General features: G+C 44.8%; 1 protein-coding gene across 1 annotated transcript in view; it reads right to left on the bottom strand.

Moving 5' to 3' along the window:
• Positions 1-15,453, bottom strand: part of tnrc18 (trinucleotide repeat containing 18) — an 89,316-nt gene that overhangs the window by 13,000 nt on the left and 60,863 nt on the right. Inside the window, exons 18-23 of the mRNA XM_029747707.1 lie at positions 13,157-13,351; positions 7,924-8,097; positions 7,461-7,831; positions 5,108-5,239; positions 4,851-4,983; positions 522-639 (exon numbers count right to left, since the gene is read on the bottom strand). Of these exons, the coding sequence (XP_029603567.1) occupies positions 522-639; positions 4,851-4,983; positions 5,108-5,239; positions 7,461-7,831; positions 7,924-8,097; positions 13,157-13,351 (1,123 nt within the window). The remainder of the gene's footprint in view (positions 1-521; positions 640-4,850; positions 4,984-5,107; positions 5,240-7,460; positions 7,832-7,923; positions 8,098-13,156; positions 13,352-15,453) is intronic.

Here is a 15,453-nt window from a genome sequence, read left to right on the forward strand (position 1 = left end):
CAGATGAACCTGTAGCCATATTACTTCAACAGTATTTAACATGAGATCCTCTCTAAGCTTTACAGGAATGTGACTCTGAACATAAACGGCAACACCTCCACCTTTGTCATTTCTGTCTTTTTCCTGTAAGATGTTATAACTATATATATTACTACCATTGTATCATCAAATGTATTATCAAAGTGAGTTTCAGAGATAGAATATGAATGTAATCTGTAACACTTTTCTGGGATGCTTGCTTGTTTTCATTGCTTCACTGCGAAGCACTGCAGAAGTAGACATGCTCATGTTATTTATGTTAGTGCGGGATGAGCTGCACACACTGGCCTTTCTACTAGGACACACCGCCTCAGTGCTAACAGTATCAACTCTGGGTTCACAGGCACATGGATTACTGTATACAATAGCTGTAGGATGAACAGAAGCATTCAAGGGCAGTTATCGGGACATAAATTAGGTAACTTACATCGTGTCTATCAATGCCCCCCCCCCCCCGTGTGATACGTAGTGTGTGTACTCACATGTCCGGGGAGTGTACGGTGTTGACGTGTCCGGCATACAGCAGCTGATCATCCATGGGGATCAGAACCCTGAGACCGTCCTGAAGAGAGTCTTTATCTAACACACACTGGACCGGAGCTGGATCGATATATTCATAAACCAATCAATATATCAATATATCAATATATATATATATATATATATATATATATATATATATATATATATATATACAGTAACACAGGGCATTCGGAAAGTATTCAGACTCCTTCCCCCTTTTTTTCCCACGTTTTGTTACGTTAAAGAGCCTTATTCTAAAATTGATCAAATCGTTTTTCCCCCTCCCACATCAATCAACACACAATACCCGTCATAATGACATCACAATACCCGTCATAATGACATCACAATACCCCGTAATGACATCATAATACCCCATAATGACATCACAATACCTCATAATGACATCACAATACCTCATAATGACGTCACAATACCCCATAATGACATCACAATACCCCATAATGACAAAGCAAAAAACAGGTTTTTAGAAATGTTTGCTTAAAAAATACCTTATTTCCATAAGTATTCAGACCCTTTGCTGTGAGTCTCGAAATTGAGCTCAGGTTCTTCCTGTTTCCGTTTATCATCCTTGAGATGTTTCTACAACTTGATTGGACTCTACCTGTGGTAAATTCAATTGATTGGACATGATTTTGGAAAGGCACACACCTGTCTATATAAGGTCCCACAGTGCATGTCATAGCAAAAACCAAGCCGTGAGGTCGAAGGAATTATCCGTAGAGCTCCGAGACAGGATGATGTCGAGAGACAGATCTGGGGAAGGGAACCAAAACATTTCTGTAGCATTGAAGGTCCCCAAGAACACAGTGGCCTCCATCATTCTGAAATGGAAGAAGTTTGGAACCACCAAGACTCTTCATAGAGCTGGCCGCCCGGCCAAACTGAGCAATCGGGGGAGAAGAGCCTTGGTCAGGGAGGTGACCAAGACCCCAATGGTCACTGACAGAGCTCCAGAGTTCCTCTGTGGAGATGGGAGAACCTTCCAGAAGGACAACCATCTCTGCAGCACTCCACCAATCAGGCCTTTATGGCTAAACAGAAGGTCAGACGGAAGCCACTCCTCAGTAAAAGGCACATGACAGCCCACTTGGAGTTTGCCAAAAGGCTCCTAAAGAACTCAGACCATGAGAAACAAGATTCTCTGGTCTGATAAAATCAAGATTGAACTCTTTGGCCTCAATGCCAAGCATCACATCTGGAGAAAACCTGGCGCCATCCCTATGGTAAAGCATGGTGGTGGCAGCATCAGATGTTTTTCAGCGGCAGGGTGCTGGGAGACTAGTCAGGATCGAGGGAAAGATGAACGGAGCAAAGTACTGAGAGATCCTTGATGAAAACCTGCTCCAGAGCGCTCAGGACCTCAGACTGGGACAAAGGTTCACCTTCCAACAGGACAACGACTCTAAGCACCCAGCCAAGACAACGCAGGAGTGGCTTTGGGACAAGTCTCTGAATGTCCTTGAGTGGCCCAGCCAGAGCCCGGACCTGAACCCGATCGAACATCTCTGGAGAGACCTGAAAATAGCTGTGCAGCGACGCTCCCCATCCAACCTGACAGAGCTTGAGAGGATCTGCAGAGAAGAATGGGAGAAACTCCCCAAATACAGGTGTGCCAAGCTTGTAGCGTCAAACCCAAGAAGACTCGAGGCTGTAATCGCTGCCAAAGGTGCTTCAACAAAGTACTGAGTAAAGGGTCTGAATACTTATGTAAACGGTTCTCGCTTTGTCATTATGGGGTATCGTGATGTCATTATGAGGTATTGTGATGTCATTATGAGGTATTGTGATGTCATTATGGGGTATTGTGATGTCATTATGGGGTATTGTGATGTCATTATGAGGTATTGTGATGTCATTATGGGGTATTGTGATGTCATTATGGGGTATTGTGATGTCATTATGGGGTATTGTGATGTCATTATGGGGTATTGTGATGTCATTATGGGGTATTGTGATGTCATTATGGGGTATCGTGATGTCATTATGGGGTATTGTGTTTAGATTGATGAGGGGGAAAAAAAACAAATCCATTTTATAATGAGGCTGTAACGTAACAAAATGTGAAAAAAGTCAATGGGTCTGAATACTTTCCGAATTCACTATATACACCAACATAACAATATATACACTAAAGTATCAAAATATACACAAATGTTACAATATATACACCAATGTATCAATATAGTATCTATAGTATATTTGAGTATATCTTTACACCAACATAATATCTACAATAAAGTATCAATATATCCACCTCTCAGCCAGACTGTATCAATACATCCAGTAACCTGACGACAGGGTCCCCCCCCTCTCAGCCAGACTGTATCAATACATCCAGTAACCTGACGACAGGGTCCCCCCCTCTCAGCCAGACTGTATCAATACATCCAGTAATCTACCTGACGACAGGGTCCCCCCCTCTCAGCCAGACTGTATCAATACATCCAGTAACCTGACGACAGGGTCCCCCCCTCTCAGCCAGACTGTATCAATACATCCAGTAACCTGACGACAGGGTCCCCCCCCTCTCAGCCAGACTGTATCAATACATCCAGTAACCTGACGACAGGGTCCCCCCTCTCAGCCAGACTGTATCAATACATCCAGTAACCTGACGACAGGGTCCCCCCCCCTCTCAGCCAGACTGTATCAATACATCCAGTAACCTGACGACAGGGTCCCCCCCTCTCAGCCAGACTGTATCAATACATCCAGTAACCTGACGACAGGGTCCCCCCTCTCAGCCAGACTGAATCAATACATCCAGTAACCTGACGACAGGGTCCCCCCCTCTCAGCCAGACTGTATCAATACATCCAGTAACCTGACGACAGGGTCCCCCCCTCTCAGCCAGACTGTATCAATACATCCAGTAACCTGACGACAGGGTCCCCCCTCTCAGCCAGACTGTATCAATACATCCAGTAACCTGACGACAGGGTCCCCCTCTCTCAGCCAGACTGTATCAATACATCCAGCAACCTGACGACAGGGCCCCCCCCTCTCAGCCAGACTGTATCAATACATCCAGTAACCTGACGACAGGGTCCCCCCTCTCAGCCAGACTGTATCAATACATCCAGTAACCTGACGACAGGGTCCCCCCCTCTCAGCCAGACTGTATCAATACATCCAGTAACCTGACGACAGGGTCCCCCCCCTCTCAGCCAGACTGTATCAATACATCCAGTAACCTGACGACAGGGTCCCCCCCTCTCAGCCAGACTGTATCAATACATCCAGTAACCTGACGACAGGGTCCCCCCCTCTCAGCCAGACTGTATCAATACATCCAGTAATCTACCTGACGACAGGGTCCCCCCCTCTCAGCCAGACTGTATCAATACATCCAGTAACCTGACGACAGGGTCCCCCCCCTCTCAGCCAGACTGTATCAATACATCCAGTAACCTGACGACAGGGTCCCCCCCTCTCAGCCAGACTGTATCAATACATCCAGTAACCTGACGACAGGGTCCCCCCCTCTCAGCCAGACTGTATCAATACATCCAGTAACCTGACGACAGGGTCCCCCCCTCTCAGCCAGACTGTATCAATACATCCAGTAACCTGACGACAGGGTCCCCCCCTCTCAGCCAGACTGTATCAATACATCCAGTAACCTGACGACAGGGTCCCCCCCTCTCAGCCAGACTGTATCAATACATCCAGTAACCTGACGACAGGGTCCCCCCCTCTCAGCCAGACTGTATCAATACATCCAGTAACCTGACGACAGGGTCCCCCCCTCTCAGCCAGACTGTATCAATACATCCAGTAACCTGACGACAGGGTCCCCCCCCTCTCAGCCAGACTGTATCAATACATCCAGTAACCTGACGACAGGGTCCCCCCCTCTCAGCCAGACTGTATCAATACATCCAGTAACCTGACGACAGAATCCCCCCCCTCTCAACCAGACTGTATCAATACATCCAGTAACCTGACGACAGGGTCCCCCCTCTCAGCCAGACTGTATCAATACATCCAGTAACCTGACGACAGGGTCCCCCCCTCTCAGCCAGACTGTATCAATACATCCAGTAACCTGACGACAGGGTCCCCCCCCTCTCAGCCAGACTGTATCAATACATCCAGTAACCTGACGACAGGGTCCCCCCCTCTCAGCCAGACTGTATCAATACATCCAGTAACCTGACGACAGGGTCCCCCTCTCTCAGCCAGACTGTATCAATACATCCAGTAACCTGACGACAGGGTCCCCCCCTCTCAGCCAGACTGTATCAATACATCCAGTAATCTACCTGAAGACAGGTTCCTCTCAGCCAGGTGTGACGGAGGAGGTCCGTCGTCTTCAGAGAAGCTGCTGTCCTGACTGGGTTCGAAGTCTTCGTCAGCCTCCATACTCTTCATCAGCCTACTGACCGCTCCACGAGCCTGTTGAATACACACACACACACACACACACACACACACACACACACACAGAGAGAGTTGTCATATCTGAGAGGCAGTAGTACGGAAGGATTATTGATGAGGATGAACGTGGCGGAACACAGACCTCTCTGGGTTTAGCTTTGGCTTTTGATTGGCTCTTGCGTGCAGGGATGAGGGGAGGGGCTACTACAGGGCTCTCTGTGATTGGACTAGACAGAGAGGGCGGGTTCAGGGGAGAGTCCTTCAGCTTCTTCTTCTGTTTTAACACACACACACACACACACACACACACACACACACACACAAGTTAGAATACACACACCACACATACCATTATAAACACACTATAGCTGTACGTAGCCCATCTGTAAATAGCCCATCCAATCTACCTACCTCATCCCCCATATTGTTTTTATTTACTTTTCTGCTCTTTTCCACCCCAGTATCACTACTTACACACCATCATCTGCTCATCTATCACTCCAGTGTTAATCTGCTAAATTGTAATTACTTCGCTACTATGGCCTATTTATTGCCTTACCTCCTCATGCCATTTACACACATTGTATATAGACTTTTTTTTCTATTGTGTTGTTGACTGTATGTTTGTTTACTCCGTGTGTAACTGTTTCATTTTTTTAAACATTTTTAGTCATTTAGCAGATGCTCTTATCCAGAGCGACTTACAGTAGTGAATGCAGACATTTCATACATTTCATTTTTGTACTTTTGTGTTGTTATGTTGTCGAACTGCTTTGCTTTATCTTGTCCAGGTCGCAATTGTAAATGAGAACTTGTTCTCAACTAGCCTACCTGGTTAAATAAAGGACTTGTTCTCAACTAGCCACCTGGTTAAATAAAGGACTTGTTCTCAACTAGCCTACCTGGTTAACCTCTTTGGTATAGGGGGCAGTATTGAGAATTTTGGAAAAAATATGTTCCCATTTTTAACTGCCTCCTACACCAACTCAGAAGCTAGAATATGCATATTATTGTTCAGGTTTGGATAGAAAACACTCTGAATTTTCTAAAACTGTTTGAATGGTGTCTGTGAGTATAACAGAACTCCTATGGCAGGCAAAAACCTGACAAGGCTTCAAGCAGGAAGTACCCTGTCTGACAAGGAGTCGTGCGTCTTACCTCTTTTTATTGAAAAGTAAGGATCTTAGCTGTAACGTGACAATTCCCAGGGCTCCAATAGGCTCTCAGAGCCCGCGAAATAACTGAAGGTTTACGAGGGAACCTCAGGTTGAAATATATTATCGCCTTTTGTAAGTGGATGCTCGGAGGACCTTTCAATGATGCGCGTGCATGAGTCGCTTCTGAGGAGAAATTTTATTCGGCTGTTTAGGCTCAATGCATACTCCCGGTCGGAATATTAACACTTCTCTATGACATAAATGGCATAAAAATTGGTTTTAAACAGCGGTTGACATGCTTCGAAGTACGGTAATGGAATATTTAGACATTTTTGACACGCCAATGCGCCATGCGCGACACCGCGAAAAAGCATTCTACAACTCACGAACAAAACGTCGCTGTTGGAACATAACGATGGATTATTTGGGACCAAACCAACATTTGTTATTGAAGTAGAAGTCCTGGCAGTGTATTCTGATGAAGAACAAGCAAGGTAAGAACATCTTTCTTATAGGAAATGTGATTTTGGTGGATGCTGACCTGGGTGGGTATCTAAATAGCTAGCCCTGTAATGCCGGGCTATGTACTTAGATTATTGCAAAATGTGCTTCATCCGAAAAGCTATTTTAAAATCGGACATATCGAGTGCATAGAGGGGTAATGTATCTATAATTCTTAAAATAATTGTTATGCTTTTTGTGAACGTTTATCGTGAGTAATTTAGCAAACTGTTAGTAAATTCACCGGAAGTTTGCGGTGGTTATGCTTTTTCTGAACGTCACATGCTAATGTAAAAAGCTGGTTTTTGATATAAATATGAACTTGATTGAACAGACATGCATGTATTGTATAACACAATGTCCTAGGTGTGTCATCTGATGAAGATTATAAAAGGTTAGTGCTGCATTTAGCTGTGGTTTGGGTTTATGTGACATGATATGCTAGCTTGAAAAATGGGTGTCTGATTTTTTCTGGCTGGGTACTCTGCTGACATAATCTAATGTTTTGCTTTCGTTGTAAAGCCTTTTTGAAATCGGACAGTGGGGTTAGATTAACGAGATTCTTGTCTTTAAATAGCTGTGAAATAGTCATATGTTTGAGAAATTGAAGTTATAGCATTTCTAACGATTCAAAAATCGCGCCACTGGATTTCAGTGGCTGTTACGTAGGTGGGACGAGTTCGTCCCACATGTACTAGAGAGGTTAAATAAAAGACTTGTTCTCAACAGACCCGACAGGACAGACCCGAGAGGACAGACCCGAGAGGACAGACCCGAGAGGACAGACCCGAGAGGACAGACCCGAGAGGACAGACCCGAGAGGACAGACCGACTCACCTTCAAGTCTTTCCCCTCCCTCTGTGTGGTTTTAGGTCTGGGGGCGGGCTTAGTGCTGATTGGTGGGTCTTTGCTGGAGGGAGAGATCTGATTGGTGGAGGCATCATGAAGAAAAATCCTCTCGCTGCGTCTGCGTGTCCATCCCTCCTCCTCGCTAGCCCCTCCCCCTAGCCCCCCGGGGGGGTCAAAGGTGAATCTCCGGGGCGACCGGGGAGATGGGCGAGGTTTGCGTTTGACCGGCGAGGTCTCGTCGCCAGTCTGGTCGCCGTGGCGCGTCGCCGGGGGTAACAGGGGGAGTTGGGGAGCGGAGCGTTTTCCGTGGAGCAGAGAGGGGAACTTCCTCAGACGCAGGTCAGAACCACAACCGACAGCTACAGGTGGTAGAAACAAAAGTAAACGGCACCTCTGACGAAGGTCACAACGGAATTTCGCACTTTTTATCTAAAAATCTCTCTCCGCTTACCCAGAACGCTTTGCCTGCTACGGTGTTTGTTGTCGTGGAGACGGGGCAAGGGGGCGGGGTTTACCGGGAGGGCGCTGGCTGCGAACCTGGCCAGTAGGCCCAACCCACTCTCCTCCAGCTCACTCCCCTCGGAGCACAACGACTCTTCCTCATCATCATCCTCAGTGGAGGACTCTGTGACATAGAGAGAGAGACGGAGAGAGAGAGAGACGGAGAGAGAGACGGAGAGAGAGACAGAGACACAGAGAGAGAGAGAGAGAGAGAGAGAGAGGAGAGAGACAGAGAGGAGAGAGAGGAGAGAGAGAGAGAGAGAGAGAGAGGAGAGAGAGAGAGAGAGAGACAGAGAGAGACAGGAAGAGAGAGAATAGAGGAGAGAGAGAGAGAGAGACGGAGAGAGACAGAGAGAGAGACAGAGAGAGAGAGAGAGAGAGAGAGAGAGAGACAGAGAGAGACAGAGAGAGACAGAGAGAGAGAGACAGATTATTGACTCTCAGTATCACACAGTGAACTCCCAACATCATGTATGTGTGTAGTATTACTGCAGTACAGTGAGGAGAGGACAGGATCTGGGCCTAGGGGTCTTTATGGGCCTCTGCCGGAGCAGGGGGCTGGAGTAGGGCCTCAACCCAGACTACAGGCTCTGAGGTTAGGGGAGGGGCGGCTTGCAGACAACCATATACTGTAGTGATGGAAAAATACTTTAAAAACAAAATTAAAATTCAATAGTTACATAACGCGATATTATATCGATACTTTGACTACCAAGTATCGATTTGTAAAAATATTTTTTTTTGATTGTTGCTAGGTAGCGTTAGCTAGAGCTAGTTGATTTGACCTGTACCAAAATATAGCGTATTTTACATGACTGATCAAAAGTCATTTTCCTCATCCTCTCTCTCATCTCTCCGCAGAAAACATATAGTGAGAAATATGTTGAGAGACAGAGACAGAGAGAGACAGAAAGAGACAGAGAGAGAGACAGAGAGAGAGACAGAGACAGAGAGAGACAGAAAGAGACAGAGAGAGACAGAGAGAGAGACAGAGACAGAGAGAGACAGAGAGAGAGACAGAGACAGAGAGAGACAGAGAGAGACAGAGAGAGAGAGACAGAGAGAGAGAGACAGAGAGAGAGAGACAGAGAGAGACAGAGAGAGAGAGAGAGAGACAGAGAGAGGCAATCAAGAGAATCAGGCAGACAGGTAGAGAGTCATCCTTCCTTCCTTCCTCACTCCCTACCAGAGAGTCATCCTTCCTTCCTCACTCCCTACCAGAGAGTCATCCTTCCTTCCTCACTCCCTACCGGAGAGTCATCCTTCCTTCCTCACTCCCTACCAGAGAGTCATCCTTCCTTCCTCACTCCCTACCGGAGAGTCATCCTTCCTTCCTCACTCCCTACCGGAGAGTCATCCTTCCTTCCTCACTCCCTACCAGAGAGTCATCCTTCCTTCCTCACTCCCTACCAGAGAGTCATTCTTCCTTCCTCACTCCCTACCAGAGAGTCATCCTTCCTCCCTCACTCCCTACCAGAGAGTCATCCTTCCTTCCTCACTCCCTACCAGAGAGTCATCCTTCCTCCCTCACTCCCTACCAGAGAGTCATCCTTCCTTCCTCACTCCCTACCGGAGAGTCATCCTTCCTCCCTCACTCCCTACCAGAGAGTCATCCTTCCTTCCTCACTCCCTACCAGAGAGTCATCCTTCCTCCCTCACTCCCTACCAGAGTCATCCTTCCTTCCTCACTCCCTACCGGAGAGTCATCCTTCCTTCCTCACTCCCTACCAGGAAGTAATCACTGATCTGACTCCTCCCTACCAGGAAGTAATCACTGATCTGACTCCTCCCTACCAGGAAGTAATCACTGATCTGACTCCTCCCTACCAGGAAGTAATCACTGATCTGACTCCTCCCTACCAGGAAGTAATCACTGATCTGACTCCTCCCTACCAGGAAGTAATCACTGATCTGACTCCTCCCTACCAGGAAGTAATCACTGATCTGACTCCTCCCTACTAGGAAGTAATCACTGATCTGACTCCTCCCTACCAGGAAGTAATCACTGATCTGACTCCTCCCTACCAGAGAGTCATCTGACATGATTTGTAACAGAGTTGGATAGAGGGCTCCTCTTTGCATAAAGCAGATTTTGTGGCACGTGAGTGTCAATCCAAGTCTAACCAGATTGGTCAGATCATTCATTACTAGGAAGGAAAGGAAGGAAGGAAGGAAGGATGTATGTCTACTCAGAAACACAAGCAAAAGTTTCTATTTGTGAAGCAAATGTTCATATTGACATTAATATTGTCCATGAGACTGAATATTCAACACCAGATCCCGCCAGGCGACTAGTAGTTTGAGCATCCATGTTAGCATTAGCATCATCACTGAGACACAGAGAGAGGAGGGACATCTTACTTACACAACAGGTGACAGGCGTGTGGCCTCAGGCAGGGCAGCGCATGGAGTAGCCTAGCATCGGCTAGCTATAGCATAGCTTAGCCATGTAGCTTAGTTGTAGCGTCGGCTAGCTATAGCATAGCTTAGCCATGTAGCTTAGTTGTAGCGTCGGCTAGCTGTAGCGCAGCTTAGCCATGTAGTATCGGCTAGCAATAGCATAGCCATGTAGCATCAACTTGCTGTAGCATACTGTAAAACTTCAATTAAAAAAAAGATGCAATATGCAGAAATTCGGTCCGCCATTTACTGGTTGCTAAAATTTGACGAGTTCGCCTAATTTCAGTTTGTGTGACAAAACAAGCAGTGTAGAGAATTAGCTTTTCAATAAACATATTGTATTTTCAGCTGTTTGAAGCTGGTGTACAAAACCAAAAGTAAAAAAACACATATAGAAATAGCACAAATAGAAAATATCTACCCCATTCAATTAGAATGACAGATCTATAACTCAGATTTATGTGAATTTGGTCAAGTCTCCCCAAAAAAAGTAAAAAATATTGCATATTTAAAAGTGGGGAGTTTATTTGCTTAAATCACTGAACACAACAGGTGATACTGACAGACAGGCTTCTGTTTTACCCAGTTGTCTATTTCCTTAATGAACACAGCTTTCGCTTATTTGGATAGTTAATTGTTTAATTTCAGCATTCACTTCCAGTATTTGAATACATTTCTTAATTTCCTATATTCATTTGAATACATTTCATTTTCTTCACTAATGTGTAATCATTTACACACTGCGTCACGTTTTCATCTTAGTTATGCCTCTATTTTGGGAAAAAAAAATGTACTTTTCCTTGACAGAATAATTATTCTCCTCTTTGACTGGGCATTTTCTGCAGTTCTTACTTTCACCACTAGGGGGCGATCAGACAACTTCTAAGGGTCTGTACTCCCAAAGTTGTTGACTGTTTTTGTGCTTCAAGTTAGCAAGCCGTTAGCAGCCAACTGCTAGCTGTTTCTTACTGGTGATAAGAACTGATGATCGCCATAATGTTTCTAATCATTATTGAATTATTTAAAATGTAACAAATCAATCAAACCTAGTAAACAATTAATTTAGACCTGGCATTTATTTGAAACAGGCGTTTATTTGCTGAAATGTGTGCCGTTGCCCGGCTATTAAAAGGGACAGGCGACTATTTGAGACTTTCTTTAATTTAAGTTTTAGTAGACTGGCTAGCTAGCTGTAGCATAGACTAGCTATAGCATCAACAAGCTGTAGCATAGACTAGCTGTAGCATCAACTAGCTGTAGCATAGACTAGCTATAGCTAGCCGTAGCATCAACTAGCTATAGCTAGCCGTAGCATCAACAAGCTGTAGCATAGACTAGCTATAGCTAGCCGTAGCATCAACAAGCCATAGCATAGACTAGCTATAGCTAACCATACCTTAGCGAGGTAGCATGGCTAAAGGTGGCGCTAGTCCTGGCGGGCTTCAGTGTGTCAGCAGCAGCAGCAGAACAAACAGCACAGGCTGAGAGACATGTAAAAGCATCATGGGTAGGAGAGGGGTCAGGAGTGAGTGGTGAAAGATGAGCAGGTGGCAGCGAACGACAGGAAAGGGCGGAGTTATCTGGAGGTTTAGTAGACAGGAACAGGAGCCCTATTCTCCAAATATGCCAACGAGCCAATCAAATGTGTGTGTGTGTGTGTGTGTGTGTGTGTGTGTGTGTGAGCGTTAGGAATCTAAAAATCCCTCTGAAACACACAGGTAACCTTCCTCCATCACTATCCTTGTCCCAAACCTCAACCTTTACCCTAGGCCTCAAAATCACATTTCACCGTCTTCATTGAAAAAAAAAAAAAAAAAAAGAGTTCCTGAGTGTGTGTGAGCGTGTGTGTTTTTAATCCACTGTACTCCCTTGTGTGATGCAGAGTAGCCCACAACTAAAAAAAAACCATTGGCCCTGAAGCACTACAGTGTAGGGAACCTAGTAACCTTGTGCTGTTGGGGCTGTTTGGTCCAACAGAGCAAGTAGTGTGTGCAGCCGACAGACAGACAGGCAGACAGACAGAGAGAGAGACAGACGAAGCGAGAGACAAGGACCACAGTGAGTTGGCTTTCTTTACCAAATCAATTTTAAAAACAAAACACTTTTAATAAAAATAAAAGCTTCAGTACCAAAAAACACACTTTTTTATATAGAAACACACACATGATCAATGTACAAAACAAAGTCCACAGCAGTCTGAGCAACAAGCCGGGCAAAACCATGACAACCGCATCCGTGACAACCACGACCGTGACAACCGTAACAAAAATCAAGTCTAAACCAGGAGGCAGCAGCGGCAGGAAGAGGAATGGGACTCTAAAGAGCCTGAGAGTGATGTCACAGCTGTAAGAGCCCTCTCTCTCTGTGGTCAGTATAAACAGGAAGTGAGGTCAGTGAGGTGAAAACACTCAGAATGATTCAGATCTTACAGTTTTGAGAAGACGGGATTCCCTACGACAAAACATCTCTGTCTCAACGTTTATTAATAGAGATGACAAGATTCCCTACAACATCTCTATCTCAACGTTAACAGAGATGATACGATTCCCTACAACAAAACATCTCTATCTCAACATTTATTAATAGAGATGATGTGATTCCCTACAACAAAACATCTCAAAGTTTAGTAATAGAGATTACAAGATTCCCTACAACAAAACATCTCTATCTCAACAGAGATGACATGATTCCCTACAGCATCTCAACGTTTAGTGAAAAGATCACAGAGGGTGTGGTCAGTAACCAGGGGGTGTGGTCAGTAACCAGAGGGTGTGGTCAGTAACCTTGATCGAAGGAGTCGTCGGAGGAGCTAAGCCCCGCCTCCTGCAGCAGGAGGGATAAGTGCTTCTGTTTCCTCTCCCGAGCCGCCTGATTGGACGAGGAGGGGGACGGTCTCTTCCTGGGCGGGGCTGTGTGGGGTCGCAACCCTGAGAAGGGGTGACAGCCCCCCCGGGGGACATCCTCTTCAGAGTCAGAGTCTGGTGCAGAGAACACAGGGTCAGGACACAACTAACACACACACACACACACACATTAACATGTTAGTCATTTAGCTTCTTAACTTGTTATGGATAGGGGGCAGTACCGATTTAATCTGATTATTACGCCTGCGCAGAAACTAGAATATGCATATAATTATTAGCTTTGGATAGAAAACACTCCAAAGTTTCTAAAACTGTTTGAATGGTGTCTGTGAGTATAACAGAACTCATTTGGCAGGCCAAAACCTGAGAAGATTCCAAACAGGAAGCACCCTCTCTGACCATTTCTTGGCCTTCTTGATCATCTCTATCCAAAACAGGGGATCTCTGCTGTAACGTGACATTTTCTAACGCTCCCATAGGCTCTCAGAAGGCGCCAGAACGTTGAATGATGACTATGCAGGCCATGGCTGAAAAACAGTAGCGCATTTGGTAAGTGGTCGATCTGAGAACAATGAGACTGGTGCGCGCGTGCACGAGACGACTCCATGTTTACATTTTCAGTCTTTGAACGAAAACAACGACTCGGAATATTATCGCTTTTTTACGAGAAAAATAACATAAAAATTGATTTTAAACAGTGTTTGACATGCTTCGAAGTACGGTAATGGAATATTTTGAATTTTTTTGTCACCCTTCGTTACCCTTCGGATAGTGTCTTGAACGCACAACAAAACGCCGCTATTTGGATATAACTATGGATTATTTGGAACCAAACCAACATTTGTTATTGAAGTAGAAGTCCTGGGAGTGCATTCTGACAAAGAACAGCAAAGGTAATCCAATTTTTCTTATAGTAAATCTGAGTTTGGTGAGTGCCAAACTTGGTGGGTGTCAAAATAGCTAGCCCGTGATGGCGAGCTATCTACTCAGAATATTGCAAAATGTAGACGTTGAGATGCTTTAGGGAATCATGTCATCTCTGTTGCGATAGAGATGTTTTGTTGTAGGGAATCTTGTAATCTCTATTACTAAACGTTGAGATGTTTTGTTGTAGGGAATCACATCAGCCATTTTAAAATCGGACACCGCGATTGCATAAAGGAGTTCTGTATCTATTATTCTTAAAATAATTATGTTTTTTGTGAACGTTTATCGTGAGTAATTTAGTAAATTCACCAGAAGTGTTCGGTGGGAATGCTAGTTCTGAACGTCACATGCTAATGTAAAAAGCTGGTTTTTGATATAAATATGAACTTGATTGAACAAAACATGCATGTATTGTATAACATAATGTCCTAGGCGTGTCATCTGATGAAGATCATCAAAGGTTAGTGCTGCATTTAGCTGTGGTTTTGTTTTTTGTGACATTATATGCTAGCTTGAAAAATTGGTTTCTGATTATTTCTGGCTGGGTACTCTGCTGACATAATCTAATGTTTTGCTTTCGCTGTAAAGCCTTTTTGAAATCGGACAGTGTGGTTAGATAAAGGAGAGTCTTGTCTTTAAAATGGTGTAAAATAGTCATATATTTGAAAAATGGAAGTTTTTGTATTTTTGAGGAGTTTGTATTTTGCGCCACGCCCATCATTGGATATTGGAGCAGGTGTTCCGCTAGCGGAACGTCTAGATGTAAGAGTTAAGGTATAGGGGCAGTATTTTCACGGCCGGATGAAAAACGTACCCAAATTAAACGGCCTACTACTCGGGCCCAGAAACTAGAATATAAATATTAATAGTAGATTTGGATAGAAAACACTCTGAAGTTTCTAAAACTGTTTGAATGATGTCTGTGAGTATAACAGAACTCATGTGGCAGGCAAAAACCTGAGAAAAATTCAACCAGGAAGTGGAAGATCTGAGAATTGTAGTTCTTTTGAATCCCTATTGAAACTACAGTATCTGTGGGGTGACGTTGCACTTCCTAAGGCTTCCATTGGCTGTCAAAAGCCTTCAGAAAGTTGTTACATCCGTCTCCTGTATCCGGGCAGAGTATAGGAGCTCAGTCAATCAGTGGACTGCCTGGGGACAAAGGGATTGGAAATGCGCGATCCCGCGAGAGCGCCTTTCCTTATTTTTCTTCTGGAATGAATACTCTATTGTCCGGGTGGAATATTATCGCAATTTTGCGTTAAGAAAACCATAAAGATTGATTTTAA

The sequence above is a fragment of the Salmo trutta genome, unplaced genomic scaffold, assembly GCF_901001165.1.
Source record: "Salmo trutta unplaced genomic scaffold, fSalTru1.1, whole genome shotgun sequence".
NCBI classification, from domain to species: Eukaryota; Metazoa; Chordata; class Actinopteri; order Salmoniformes; family Salmonidae; genus Salmo; species Salmo trutta.